This window comes from Petromyzon marinus, chromosome 74 (genome assembly GCF_048934315.1).
Source record: "Petromyzon marinus isolate PM22_M1 ecotype Great Lakes invasive population chromosome 74, UKy_Petmar_22M1.pri1.0, whole genome shotgun sequence".
Classification (NCBI taxonomy): domain Eukaryota; kingdom Metazoa; phylum Chordata; class Hyperoartia; order Petromyzontiformes; family Petromyzontidae; genus Petromyzon; species Petromyzon marinus.
Window position 1 is genome coordinate 11,725,432 of NC_133740.1, and position 14,373 is coordinate 11,739,804.

Below are 14,373 nucleotides of genomic sequence, written 5' to 3' on the forward strand. Positions count from 1 at the left end.
TGATGGTGGTGATGGTGATGTTGGTGATGGTGGTGATTGTGATGATGGTGGTGATGGTGATGGTGGTGCTGGTGGTAATGGTGATGGTGATGATGGTGGTGATGGTGTTGGTGGTGATGGTGATGATGGTCATGATGATGGTGGTGATGGTGATGATGGATGATGATGGTGATGGTGATGATTTTGATGATGATGGTGATGATGGTGATGCTGATGATGATGATGGTGGTGGTGATGGTAATGGTGGTGATGGTGGTGATGGTGATGATGGTGGTGATGGTGGTGATGATGGTGATGGTGATGATGATGATGATGGTGGTGATGGTGATGATGGTGATGGTGGTGATGGTGACGATGGTGGTGATGGTAATGGTGGTGATGGTGGTGATGGTGATGATGGTGGTGATGGTGATAGTGGTGATGATGGTGATGATGATGATGGTGGTGATGGTGATGGTGATGATGATGATGGTGGTGATGGTGATGGTGGTGATGGTGGTGATGGTGATGATGATGATGGTGATGATGATGGTGGTGATGGTGATGATGGTGATTATGTTGATGGTGATGGTGATTATTTTGATGATGATGGTGATGATGGTGATGGTGATGGTGGTGGTGATGGTGATGATGATGGTGGTGATGGTGATGGTGATGATGGTGATGGTGGTGGTGATGATGGTGATGATGATGGTGGTGATGGTGATGGTGATGATGGTGATGGTAGTGGTGATGGTGATGGTGATGATGGTGATGGTGGTGATGCTGATGGTGATGATGGTGATGGTGGTGATGGTGATGGTGGTGATGGTGTGATGGTGATGATGGTGATGGTGATGATGGTGATGGTGGTGATGGTGATGATGGTGATGGTGGTGGTGATGATGGTGATGATGATGGTGGTGATGGTGATGATGATGGTGATGGTGGTGGTGATGGTGGTGATGGTGATGATGATGATGGTGATGATGGTGATGATGGTGATGGTGGTGATGGTGGTGATGGTGATGGTAGTGATGGTGATGATGGTGGTGATGGTGATGGTGGTGATGGTGATGATGGTGATGGTGGTGATGGTGATGGTGGTGATAATGGTGATGGTGATGATGGTGATGGTGGTGATGATGGTGATGATGATGGTGATGATTATGGTGGTGATGGTGATGATGGTGATGGTGATGATGGTGATGATGATGATGGTGGTGATGATGATGATGGTGGTGGTGGTGATGGTGATGATGGTGATGGTGGTGGTGATGATGGTGATGATGATGGTGGTGATGGTGATGGTGGTGATGGTGATGATGGTGATGGTGGTGGTGATGGTCGTGATGGTGATGATGGTGATGGTGGTGATGGTGGTGATGGTGATAATGGTGATGTTGGTGATAATGGTGATGGTGGTGATGGTGATGGTGGTGATGGTGATGGTGAGGATGGTGATGGTGATGATGGTGATGATGGTGATGGTGGTGATGGTGATGATGGTGATGATGATGATGGTGATGATGGTGATGGTGATGATCTTGATGGTGATGATGGTGATGATGGTTATGGTAATGGTGGTGATGGTGATGATGGTGATGATGGTGATGGTGGTGATGGTGATGATGGTGATGATGGTAATGGTGATGATGGTGATGGTGATGATGGTGATGTTGGTGATGGTGGTGATGGTGGTGATGGTAATGATGATGATGATGATGGTGATTATTGTGATGGTCGTGATGGTGATGATGGTGATGTGGTGATGGTGATGATGGTGATGATGGTGATGATGGTGATGGTGATGATGGTTATGGTGATGGTTATGGTGATGGTGTTGATGGTGATGGTGATAATGGTGATGGTGGTGATGGTGATGGTGGTGATGATGATGGTGATGATGGTGATGATGGTGATGGTGGTGATGGTGATGATGGTGATGATGATGATGGTGATGATGGTGATGATGGTGATGATGGTTATTGTGATGGTGTTGATGGTGATGGTGGTGATGGTAATGGTGGTGATGGTGATGATGGTGATGGTGGTGATGGTGATGATGGTCATGATGGTAATGGTGATGATGGTGATGGTGGTGGTGATGATGGTGATGATGATGGTGGTGATGGTGATGGTGGTGATGGTGATGATGGTGATGGTGGTGGTGATGGTCGTGATGGTGATGATGGTGATGGTGGTGATGGTGATGGTGGTGATGGTGATAATGGTGATGGTGGTGATAATGGTGATGGTTGTGATGGTGATGGTGGTGATGGTGATGGTGGTGGTTATGGTGGTGATGGTGGTGTTGATGGTGGTGATGGTGGTGGTGATGGTGGTGATAATGGTGATGGTTGTGATGGTGATGGTGGTGATGGTGATGGTGGTGGTTATGGTGGTGATGGTGGTGTTGATGGTGGTGATGGTGGTGGTGATGGTGGTGATGGTGATGGTGGTGATGGTGGTGGTGATGGTGGTGATGATGGTGATGGTGGTTGTGATGGTGATGATGGTGAAGGTGGGGATGCTGGATCGTGATGGTGGTGGTGATGGTGGTGGTGATGGTGGTGGTGATGATGGTGATGCTGGATGTTGGTGATGCTGTATGGTGATGGTAGTGGTGATGGTGGTGGTGATGGTGGTGGTGCTGGTGCTGCTTGATGGTGGTGATGGTGGTGGTGATTGTGATGGTGGTGGTGCTGGATGGTGGTGATGGTGGTGGTGATGGTGGTGATGGTGGTGGTGATGGTGGTGCTAGATGGTGGTGATGGTCGTGGTGATGGTGGTGGTGATGGTGGTGGTGATGGTGGTGGTTGTGGTGGTGGTGGTGGTGATGGTGGTGATGGTGATGGTGGTGATGGTGGTGGTAATGGTGGTGATGGTGATGGTGGTGATGGTGGTGGTGATGGTGGTGATTATGGTGATGGTGGTTGTGATGGTGATGATGTTGAAGGTGGTGATGCTGGATCGTGATGGTGGTGGTGATGGTCGTGGTGATGGTGGTGGTGATGGTGGTGGTGATGGTGGTCTTGGTGATGGTGGTGGTGATTGTGATGGTGATGGTGGTGATGGTGGTGGTGATGGTGGTAGTGGTGATGGTGGTGGTGATTGTGATGGTGGTGGTGATGGTGGTGGTGATGGTGGTGGTGATGGTGGTGGTGGTGATGGTGGTGGTGATGGTGGTGGTGATGGTGGTGATGGTTGTGGTGATGGTGGTGGTGATGGTGGTGGTGGTGATGGTGGTGGTGATTGTGATGGTGGTGGTGATTTTGGTGGTGATGGTGGTGATGGTGGTGGTGATGGTGGTGGTGATTGTGATGGTGATGCTGGATGGTGAAGCTGGTGGTGGTGACGGTGGTGGTGATGGTGGTGGTGCTGGTGATTGTGATGGTGATGCTGGATGGTGGTGACGGTGGTGATGGTGGTGGTGGTGATGGTGGTGGTGATTGTGATGGTGATGGTGGTGGTGATTGTGATGGTGATGGTGGTGGTGATGGTGGTGTTGATGGTGGTGATGGTGGTGGTGATGGTGGTAATGGTGGTGATGGTGATGGTGGTGATGGTTGTGGTGATGGTGGTGATGATGGTGATGGTGGTTGTGATGGTGATGATGGTGAAGGTGGTGATGCTGGATCGTGATGGTGGTGGTGATGGTGGTGGTGATGATGGTGATGCTGGATGTTGGTGATGCTGTATGGTGATGGTAGTGGTGATGGTGGTGGTGATGGTGGTGGTGCTGGTGCTGCTTGATGGTGGTGATGGTGGTGGTGATTGTGATGGTGGTGGTGCTGGATGGTGGTGATGGTGGTGGTGATGGTGGTGATGGTGGTGGTGATGGTGGTGCTAGATGGTGGTGATGGTCGTGGTGATGGTGGTGGTGATGGTGGTGGTGATGGTGGTGGTTGTGGTGGTGGTGGTGATGGTGGTGATGGTGATGGTGGTGATGGTGGTGGTAATGGTGGTGATGGTGATGGTGGTGATGGTGGTGGTGATGGTGGTGATGATGGTGATGGTGGTTGTGATGGTGATGATGGTGAAGGTGGTGATGCTGGATCGTGATGGTGGTGGTGATGGTCGTGGTGATGGTGGTGGTGATGGTGGTGGTGGTGGTGATGGTGGTGGTGATTGTGATGGTGATGGTGGTGATGGTGGTGGTGATGGTGGTAGTGGTGATGGTGGTGGTGATTGTGATGGTGGTGGTGATGGTGGTGGTGATGGTGGTGGTGATGGTGGTGGTGGTGATGGTGGTGGTGATGGTGGTGGTGATGGTGGTGATGGTTGTGGTGATGGTGGTGGTGATGGTGGTGGTGGTGATGGTGGTGGTGATTGTGATGGTGATGGTGGTGGTGATTTTGGTGGTGATGGTGGTGGTGGTGATGGTGGTGGTGATTGTGATGGTGATGCTGGATGGTGATGCTGGTGGTGGTGACGGTGGTGGTGATGGTGGTGGTGATGGTGATGGTGATTGTGATGGTGATGCTGGATGGTGGTGACGGTGGTGATGGTGGTGGTGATGGTGGTGGTGATTGTGATGGTGATGGTGGTGGTGATGGTGATGGTGGTGATGGTGGTGGTGATGGTGGTGGTGATTGTGATGGTGATGCTGGATGGTGATGCTGGTGGTGGTGACGGTGGTGATGGTGGTGGTGGTGATGGTGATGGTGATTGTGATGGTGATGGCTGTGCCGGGGATGGAGGCTGACTGGGGTTACACCCCAACCCCACACTCGCAGTTGCAGAGACGATGGCATCGCTCATTCTGCTCCCTGCGATGATGATCCTGATGATGATGATAATGATGATGATTCTGATGATGATGAGATGATCTGATGATGATATGATCTGGTGATCATCAGATGATAATCATTATCTGATGATTCTCTGATGACGATGATTAATTATAATCTGGCGATGATGATGATGCTGATGATTGTAATGATGACCTCTTGAGATAATTTCGGTCTCAAGCCAGCCGGACCATGACGATGACGATGGTGGCGATGGTGACGATGGTGGCGATGGTGGCGATGGTGACGATGGTGGCGATGGTGGCGATGGAGAGACAGTGGCCTTTCAAGGCTCCGTGTCCCTCAGTGTGCACGTGCGATGGAGATGTCCTCGTCATGAGATGTGAGCAGGAAATCCCTGGAGGTGAGACACAGGGAGACACACGGGGACACGTGGAGACACGTGGAGACACACGAGGACACGTGGAGACACAGAACACGGGGAGACCCAGGGACACGCGGGGAGACACGGGGAGACACAGGGAGACACACGGGGACACGTGGAGACACGGGGAGACACAGGGAGACACGGGGACACGTGGAGACACGTGGAGACACGGGGACACGTGGGGACACAGAACATGGAGAAACACGGGGACACGCGGTGAGACACATGGGAGACACGGGGACACACGGGGAGACACGTGGGGACACGCGGTGAGACACGGGGAGACACGCGGGGAGACACGGGGAGACACGGGGACACGTGGAGACACGCGGTGAGACACGGGGAGACACGGGGAGACACGCGGGGAGACACGGGGAGACACGTGGGGAGACACGGGGAGACACGCGGGGAGACACGGGGAGACACGCGGGGAGACACGGGGAGACACGGGGACACGTGGAGACACGCGGGGAGACACGGGGAGACACGGGGAGACACGCGGGGAGACACGGGGAGACACGCGGGGAGACACGGGGAGACACGGGGACACGTGGAGACACGCGGTGAGACACGGGGAGACACGTGGAGACACGCGGGGAGACACGGGGAGACACGTGGGGACACGCGGTGAGACACGGGGAGACACGCGGGGAGACACGGGGACACGTGGAGACACGCGGGGAGACACGGGGAGAGACGTGGGGACACGCGGGGAGACACGGGGAGACACGCGGGGAGACACGGGGAGACACGGGGACACGTGGAGACACGCGGTGAGACACGGGGAGACACGTGGAGACACGCGGGGAGACACGGGGAGACACGTGGGGACACGCGGTGAGACACGGGGAGACACGCGGGGAGACACGCGGTGAGACACGTGGAGACACGCGGGGAGACACGGGGACACGTGGAGACACGCGGGGAGACACGGGGAGACAAAGGGAGACACGTGGGGACACGCGCGGAGACACGGGGAGACGAGGGGACACGGGACCATGAGTGGTTGACATGGGAAGTAAAGTTGTTGTTGTTGTTGAAGACATCATGGGCCCTACTACAGTGAGGGAAACAAGTATTTGATCCCCTGCTGATTTTGTACGTTTGCCCACTGACAAAGAAATGATCAGTCTATAATTTTAATGGTAGGTTTATTTGAACAGTGAGAGACAGAATAACAACAACAAAATCCAGAAAAAGGCATGTCAAAAATGTTATAAATTGATTTGCATTTTAATTGGGGAAATAAGTATTTGACCCCTCTGCAAAACATGACTTAGTACTTGGTGGCAAAACCCTTGTTGGCAATCACAGAGGTCAGACGTTTCTTGTAGTTGGCCACCAGGTTTGCACACATCACAGGAGGGATTTTGTCCCATTCCTCTTTGCAGATCTTCTCCAAGTCATTAAGGTTTCGAGGCTGACGTTTGGAAACTCGAACCTTCAGCTCCCTCCACAGATTTTCTATGGGATTAAGGTCTGGAGACTGGCTAGGCCACTCCAGGACCTTAATGTGCTTCTTCTTGAGCCACTCCTTTGTTGCCTTGGCCGTGTGTTTTGGGTCATTCTCATGATGGAATACCCATCCACGAACCATTTTCAATGCCCTGGCTGAGGGAAGGAGGTTCTCACCCAAGATTTGACGGTACATGGCCCCGTCCATCGTCCCTTTGATGCGGTGAAGTTGTCCTGTCCCCTTAGTAGAAAAACACCCCCAAAGCATAATGTTTCCACCTCCACGTTTGACGGTGGAGATGATGTTCTTGGGGTCAAAGGCAGCATTCCTCCTCCTCCAAACACGGCGAGTTGAGTCGATGCCAAAGAGCTCCATTTTGGTCTCATCTGACCACAACACTTTCACCCAGTAGTCCTCTGAATCATTCAGATGTCCATTGGTGTGCTTTCTTGAGCAGGGGGGCCTTGCGGGCGCTGCAGGATTTCAGTCCTTCACGGTGTAGTGTGTTACCAATTGTTTTCTTGGTGACTATGGTCCCAGCTGCCTTGAGATCATTGACAAGATCCTCCCGTGTAGTTCTGGGCTGATTCCTCAGCGTTCTCATGATCATTGCCACTCCACAAGGTAAGATCTTGCATGGAGCCCCAGGCCGAGGGAGATTGACAGTTCTTTTGTGTTTCTTCCATTTGCGAATAATCGCACCAACTGTTGTCACCTTCTCACCAAGCTGCTTGGCAATGGTCTTGTAGCCCATTCCAGCCTTGATTAGGTCTACAATCTTGTCCCTGACATCCTTGGAGAGCTCGTTGGTCTTGGCCATGGTAGAGAGTTTGGAATCTGATTGATTGCTTCTGTGGACAGGTGTATTTTATACAGGTAACAAGCTGAGATTAGGAGCACTCCCTTTAAGAGTGTGCTCCTAATCTCAGCTCGTTACCTGTATAAAAGACACCTGGGAGCCAGAAATCTTTCTGATTGAGAGGGGGTCAAATACTTATTTCCCTCATTAAAATGCAAATCAATTTATAACATTTTTGACATGCGTTTTTCTGTATTTTGTTGTTGTTTTTCTGTCTCTCACTGTTCAAATAAACCTACCATTAAATTATAGACTGATCATTTTTCGATTTAAAGCTTTCGTGACTGCAAGGATTCATCTTCTTTGGTTCTTTCAGTAAAGACTTAGGTTTTCACATCGGTTTACTGTATGATAGTTGAGTTTTTGCAGCCCCTTTGGCGTGCATGTACGAGGTGCCTCTGTGGATGTGTAGGCTTTGACTGTAACATAGCCATTTCTGTGACCATTCACAAGCTAATCCCTCAGCTATTTCAATGCTAAATTCTCCTATTTGATTTGTACTAGGTGCCTCTGTGGATGTGTAGGCTTTGACTTTAACATAGCCATTTCTGTGACCAGTCACAAGCTAATCCCTCAGCTATTTCAATGCTAAATTCTATTTGATTTGTACTAGGTGCCTCTGTGGATGTGTAGGCTTTGACTTTAACATAGCTACGTCTGTGACCAGTCACAAGCTAATCCCTCAGCTATTTCAATGATAAATTATCCTGTTTGATTTGTACTAGGTGCTTCTGTGGATGTGTAGGCTTTGACTTTAACATAGCCATTTCTGTGACCAGTCACAAGCTAATCCCTCAGCTATTTCAATGCTACATTCTCCTGTTTGATTTGTACTAAGTGCCTCTGTGGATGTGTAGGCTTTGACTTTAATACAGCTATTTCTGTGACCAGTCACAAGCTAATCCCTCAGCTATTTCAATGCTAAATTCTCCTGTTTGACTTGTACTAGGTGCTTCTGTGGATGTGTAGGCTCTTAAATTCTCCTGTTTGATATGTACTAGGTGCCTCTGTGGATGTGTAGGCTTTGACTTTAACATAGCTATTTCTGTGACCAGTCACAAGCTAATCAGCTACAGTCACAAGCTAATCAGCTATTTCAATGCTAAATTCTCCTGTTTGATTTGTACTAGGTGCCTCTGTGGATGTGTAGCCTTTGATTTTAACTTGGCTATTTCTGCGACCAGTCACAAGCTAATCCCTCAGCTATTTCAATGCTAAATTCTCCTGTTTGATTTATACTAGGTGCCTCTGTGGATGTGTAGGCTCTTACTTTAACATAGTTATTTCTGTGACCAGTCACAAGCTAATCCCTCAGCTATTTCAATGCTAAATTCTCCTGTTTGATTTGTACTAGGTGCCTCTGTGGATGTCTAGGCTTTGACTTTAACATAGCTATTTCTGTGACCAGTCACAAGCTAATCCCTCAGCTATTTCAATGCTAAATTCTCCCTTTTGATTTGTACTAGGTGCCTCTGTGGATGTGTAGGCTTTGACTTTAACATAGCTATTTCTGTGACCAGTCACAAGCTAATCCCTCAGCTATTTCAATGCTAAATTCTCCTGTTTGATTTGTACTAGGTGCCTCTGTGGATGTGTAGCCTTTGACTTTAACATAGCTATTTCTGCGACCAGTCACAAGCTAATCCCTCAGCTATTTCAATGCTAAATTCTCCTGTTTGATTTATACTAGGTGCCTCTGTCGATGTGTAGGCTTTGACTTTAACATAGCTATTTCTGTGACCAGTCACAAGCTAATCCCTCAGCTATTTCAATGCTAAATTCTCCTGTTTGATTTGTACTAGGTGCCTCTGTGGATGTGTAGGCTTTGACTTTAACATAGCTATTTCTGTGACCAGTCACAAGCTAATCCCTCAGCTATTTCAATGCTAAATTCTCCTGTTTGTGATGTAAACCCCTTTGTCAAGGTGCCTCACTTCTCTCAACCAGCTTAAAAGACGCTGCGAATCTTAACAGCGTTCATTGAAGCTCTGTCGTCCCGATAGGTTTGTTCCTTTCACCTGAAGAAGGCCACTTGTGTTGTGGCCGAAACGTCGTGAGAATTTTATTGTGTTATTTTATTTTATCATTTTATTCTCATTCTACGTGACTTTACCGAAAGAACCAAAGAAGACTGATCATTTCTTTGTCAATGGGCAAATGTACAAATCAGCAGGGGATCAAATACTTTTTTCCCTCACTGTAACTAACCAATGTTCCTCCAAACACCAACATCGCCACAACCACCACCACCTTCACCACCACCTTCACCACCACCATCACCACCACCTTCACCACTACCACCACCTTCACCACTACCACCACCTTCACCACCACCACCATCACCACCATCTTCACCACCACCATTACCACCACCTTCACCACCACCTTCACCACTACCACCACCTTCACCACTACCACCACCTTCACCACCACCACCATCACCACCTTCACCACCACCACCATCACTACCACCTTCACCACCACCATTACCACCACCTTCACCACCACCACCACCATCACCACCACCTTCACCACTACCACCACCTTCACCACCACCACCATCACCACCACCTTCACCACTACCACCACCTTCACCACCACCATTACCACGACCTTCACCACTACCACCACCTTCACCACCACCAACATCATAATCACCACCACCAACATCATCACTACCACCTTCATCACCACCACCCTTTTCACCACCACCACCAACACCACCACCTTTACCACCACCTTCACTACCACCTTCACCACTACCACCACCTTCACCACCACCATCACCACCACCTTCACCACCACCATTACCACCACCTTCACCACCACCTTCACCACTACCACCACCTTCACCACCACCACCATCACCACCTTCACCACCACCACCGCCACCACCTTCACCACCACCACCACCGCCACCGCCACGGCCGCAGGCGACGACGTGGACACCCTGTTCCTCAAGATCCGCAACCTCACCTCCCGCACCCTCAACTCCACGTCGTTCCGCGCCTTCCCCCGCCTCCAAGTCCTCGACCTGGACCTCAACTCCATCTCCACGGTGCTCGACGACTCCTTCCTGCCGCGGCCCGCCGAGCGCCGCCGCCGCCGCCTGCGCTCCCTCTCGCTCCGCCGCAACCTGCTGGATTCGCGGGGCCTCCGGCCGGGGGCCTTCCGCGGACTCTGGTCGCTCGAGCGCCTCCGGCTCGCCGGGAACCGCCTGGACGCCGTGGACCCGCGCTGGTTCGGCGACGCGCGCTCCCTCCTCCTCCTCGACCTCTCCTCCAACCGCGTCGCCTCGCTCGACGCCGGCGCCCTCGCCGGCGCCGGCGCCCTCGCCGCCCTCGACCTCTCGGGGAACCTCCTGGCGGCGCTGGGCGCCCGCGAGACCGCCGGCGTCGCCGCGTCGCTCCGCCGCCTGTCGCTCGCCGGCAACCGGCTGGCGCGGCTGGGCGCCGGCGCCTTCGGCGGCGGCGGCGGCGGCGGCGGCGGGGTGGTGGTGGCGCTGGAGCGGCTCGACCTGCGGGACAACCGCCTGGAGGAGCTCCCGGAGCTGCTCGAGGCGCCGACGCTGCGCCGGGCGGCGCTCGCCGGCAACCCGTGGAGGTGCTCCTGCGAGCTCGTCCGCAGGGCCGCACGCCTGCGGGGGAGGATCCTCGCGGCGGGTAGGGGCTGTGGTGGTGGTGGGGGCTGTGGTGGTGGTGGTGGTGGTGGCGGTGATGATGATGGTGGTGGTGGTGACGGTGGTGGTGACGGTGGTGGTGGCGGTGGTGGTGATGGCCATGATGATAGGGGACGCCACGGTGGCGATGAGATGCTAACTACCTCGTGTTGTTGTTGTTGTTGATGTTGATGTTGCTGTTGTTGAAGTTGATGTTGTTGCTGTTGTTGCTGTTGTTGATGTTGTTGTTGTTGATGTTGATGTTGTTGTTGATGTTGATGTTGTTGTTGTTGATGTTGATGTTGTTGATATTGTTGTTGATGTTGTTGATGTTGTTGCTGTTGTTGATGTTGTTGCCGATGGCGATGCTGCCACACGCGCGCGCCGTTGTGGCGTGGAGGAGGCGGAGGAGGAGGCGGTGAGGAGTGGAGCTCCCCAATCTGCTCTACCCCCGCCTGGCTCCAGGGCGCTCCAATCTTGGAGGTCACGGATCGAGACGCCTGCCCCTCCAGCTCCTCCTCCAGCTCCAGCTCCACGTGGCCACAACGCCCCACGCTCCCAGTCGCGGCCACGGCAGCCGTGCTCGGCGGTATCGGTGAGACAGCGAGCCACAGAGGTCCCGGCGTCTGGGTTCGAGTCCTGGGTCTGGGTGTCTCAGGGAGTTCACAATGGCCGTGTCTCAGACACTGGGGGTCTGGGTTCAAGTTCAGGTCTGGGTGTCTCTCTCTCTCTCTCTGGAGGTTCACAGTGGCCGTGTCAGAGACACTGGGAGTCTGGGTTCAAGTTCAGGTCTGGGTGTCTCTCTCTCTCTCAGGGGGTTCACAGTGGCCGTGTCAGAGACACTGGGAGTCTGGGTTCAAGTTCAGGTCTGGGTGTCTCTCTCTCTCAGGGGGTTCACAGTGGCCGTGTTTCAGACACTGGGGGCCTGGGTTCAAGTTCAGGTCTGGGTGTCTCTCTCTGTCTGGGGGTTCACAGTGGCCGTGTCAGAGAAACTGGGGGTCTGGGTTAAAGTTCAAGTCTGGGTGTCTCTCTCTCTCTCTCTGGGGTTCACAGTGGCCGTGTCTCAGACACTGGGGGTCTGGGTTCAAGTTCAGGACTGGGTCTCTCTCTCTCTCTGGGGGTTCACAGTGGCCGTGTTTCAGACACTGGGGGCCTGGGTTCAAGTTCAGGTCTGGGTGTCTCTCTCTCTCTGGGGGTTCACAGTGGCCGTGTCAGAGAAACTGGGGGTCTGGGTTAAAGTTCAAGTCTGGGTGTCTCTCTCTCTCTCTGGGGTTCACAGTGGCCGTGTCTCAGACACTGGGGGTCTGGGTTCAAGTTCAGGACTGGGTCTCTCTCTCTCTCTCAGGGAGTTCACAGTGGCCGTGTCGGAGGGACAGCGAGCCACAGAGGTCTCGGCGTCTGTGTTCGAGACTTTAACCTGGGTGACTCAGGGAGTTCACAATGGCCGTGTCGGAGGGAGTCAAAATTCGGAGGGTTTAATCACGACAGCCGGATTCGAACCCAGGCTTCTCAGCCGTGCCGGCTCCATGATCTACGACGCAGCCATTGTGGACCCCACGGAGAGACAGAGACACCCAGACCCCACGACTCCACCTCACCCACAGCCAGATTGGTGTCTCCGACACGACCATCATGAACCCTCAACACAGAGACACCGAGACCCCACGACTCCACCTCACCCACAGCCAGATTGGTGTCTCCGACACGACCACCATGAACCCTCAACAGAGAGACACCCAGACCCCACGACTCCACCTCACCCACAGCCAGATTGGTGTCTCCGACACGACCACCATGAACCCTCCACAGAGAGACACCCAGACCCCACGACTCCAGCTCACCCACAGCCAGATTGGTGTCTCCGACACGACCACCATGAACCCTCCACAGAGAGACACCCAGACCCTGGAGGCTGTAACCCCGCACCATGGTCAACTTCATTTCTTCGCTCAATCATCGATGACATCGACATCGCCTCTCTCCCTCCCTGTGCCCCCCCCCCGCCCCCCATGTGGCCAGGCGGCCTCTTCCTGACGGCCGCCGTCTGCGCCGCCTCGGCCGTCGCGAGGAGGAGGCGGTGGCGCCGCCGCCACCACCACCACCACCACCAGGCGCCCCCCTCAACCCACGATGTTGTCGAGGGGGGAAGGCCTAAGAGCGCCCCGCCGGGCCTCGGGGACACGGCGCCCGCGCCGGCGGCCTGGCACGCCAGCGTCGACGAGACGGCGCTCGGGCCCAGGGGCGGCGCTCAGCCGGGCGACGCCGGGTCGGGCGGGCACCCGGATGGCAGGCCAGATGGGCACTCAGATGGGAGGCCACAGGGATACTCAGATGCCAGGCCAGATGGGCACTCAGATGGGAGGCCACAGGGATACTCAGATGCCAGGCCAGATGGGCACTCAGATGGGAGGCCACAGGGATACTCAGATGTCAGACTAGGTGGACACTCAGATGCCAGACCAGATGGGCACTCAAATGCCAGACCAGATGAAGGCTCAGATGCCAGACCAGATGGGTACTCAGATGTCAGGCCAGATGGGCACTCAGATGCCAGGCCAGATGGGTACTCAGATGTCAGGCCAGATGAACACTCAGATGCCAGACCAGATGAACACTCAGATGCCAGACCAGATGGGCGCTCAGATGCCAGGCCAGATGAACACTCAGATGCCAGGCCAGATGGGCACTCAGATGCCAGGCCAGATGAACACTCAGATGCCAGACCAGATGGGAGCTCAGATGCCAGTCCAGACGAAGGCTCAGATGCCAGACCAGATGGGTACTCAGATGCCAGGCCAGATGGGCACTCAGATGCCAGGCCAGATGGGCACTCAGATGCCAGGCCAGATGAAGGCTCAGATGCCAGGCCAGATGAAGGCTCAGATGCCAGACCAGATGGGTACTCAGATGCCAGGCCAGATGGGCACTCAGATGCCAGGCCAGATGGGCACTCAGATGTCAGGCCAGATGGGTACTCAGATGTCAGGCCAGATGGGCACTCAGATTCTAGACCAGATGAACGCTCAGATGCTGGGCCAGAGGGACACTCAGATGCCAATCCAGATGGGCACGCAGATGCCAATCCAGATGGGCACGCAGATGCCAGACCAAATGAGGACTCAGATGCCAGGCCAGATGGGCACTCAGACGCCAGGCCAGATGGACACCGACATTCTAGACCAGATAATCAATCCGACACAGTGGGAGATGGAAAGCCAAATATAGCATCAGCTGGCCGCT

The 14,373-nt window shown here is 53.6% G+C and overlaps 1 protein-coding gene across 1 annotated transcript; it reads left to right on the forward strand.

Moving 5' to 3' along the window:
* Window positions 1-4,365: 4,365 nt before the first annotated feature.
* On the forward strand, window positions 4,366-13,572 carry LOC142907110 (uncharacterized). Its single transcript, XM_076056197.1, has 4 exons — window positions 4,366-5,136; window positions 10,409-11,137; window positions 11,534-11,728; window positions 13,346-13,572. The coding sequence occupies exons 1-4, from the start codon at window positions 4,965-4,967 to the stop codon at window positions 13,570-13,572; spliced, it is 1,323 nt and encodes a 440-aa protein (XP_075912312.1). The 5' UTR covers window positions 4,366-4,964.
* The last annotated feature ends 801 nt before the right edge of the window (window positions 13,573-14,373 follow it).

Excerpts from the sequence above, each read along its gene's own strand:
- LOC142907110 (XM_076056197.1), top strand. The coding sequence starts at position 4,965 with ATGACGATGACGATGGTGGCGATGGTGACGATGGTGGCGATGGTGGCG. Across the intron at positions 11,138-11,533 it reads GGGGAGGATCCTCGCGGCGG|GAGGCGGAGGAGGAGGCGGT; the intron begins GTAGGGGCTGTG and ends TGTGGCGTGGAG. Across the intron at positions 11,729-13,345 it reads AGCCGTGCTCGGCGGTATCG|CGTCGACGAGACGGCGCTCG; the intron begins GTGAGACAGCGA and ends CTGGCACGCCAG.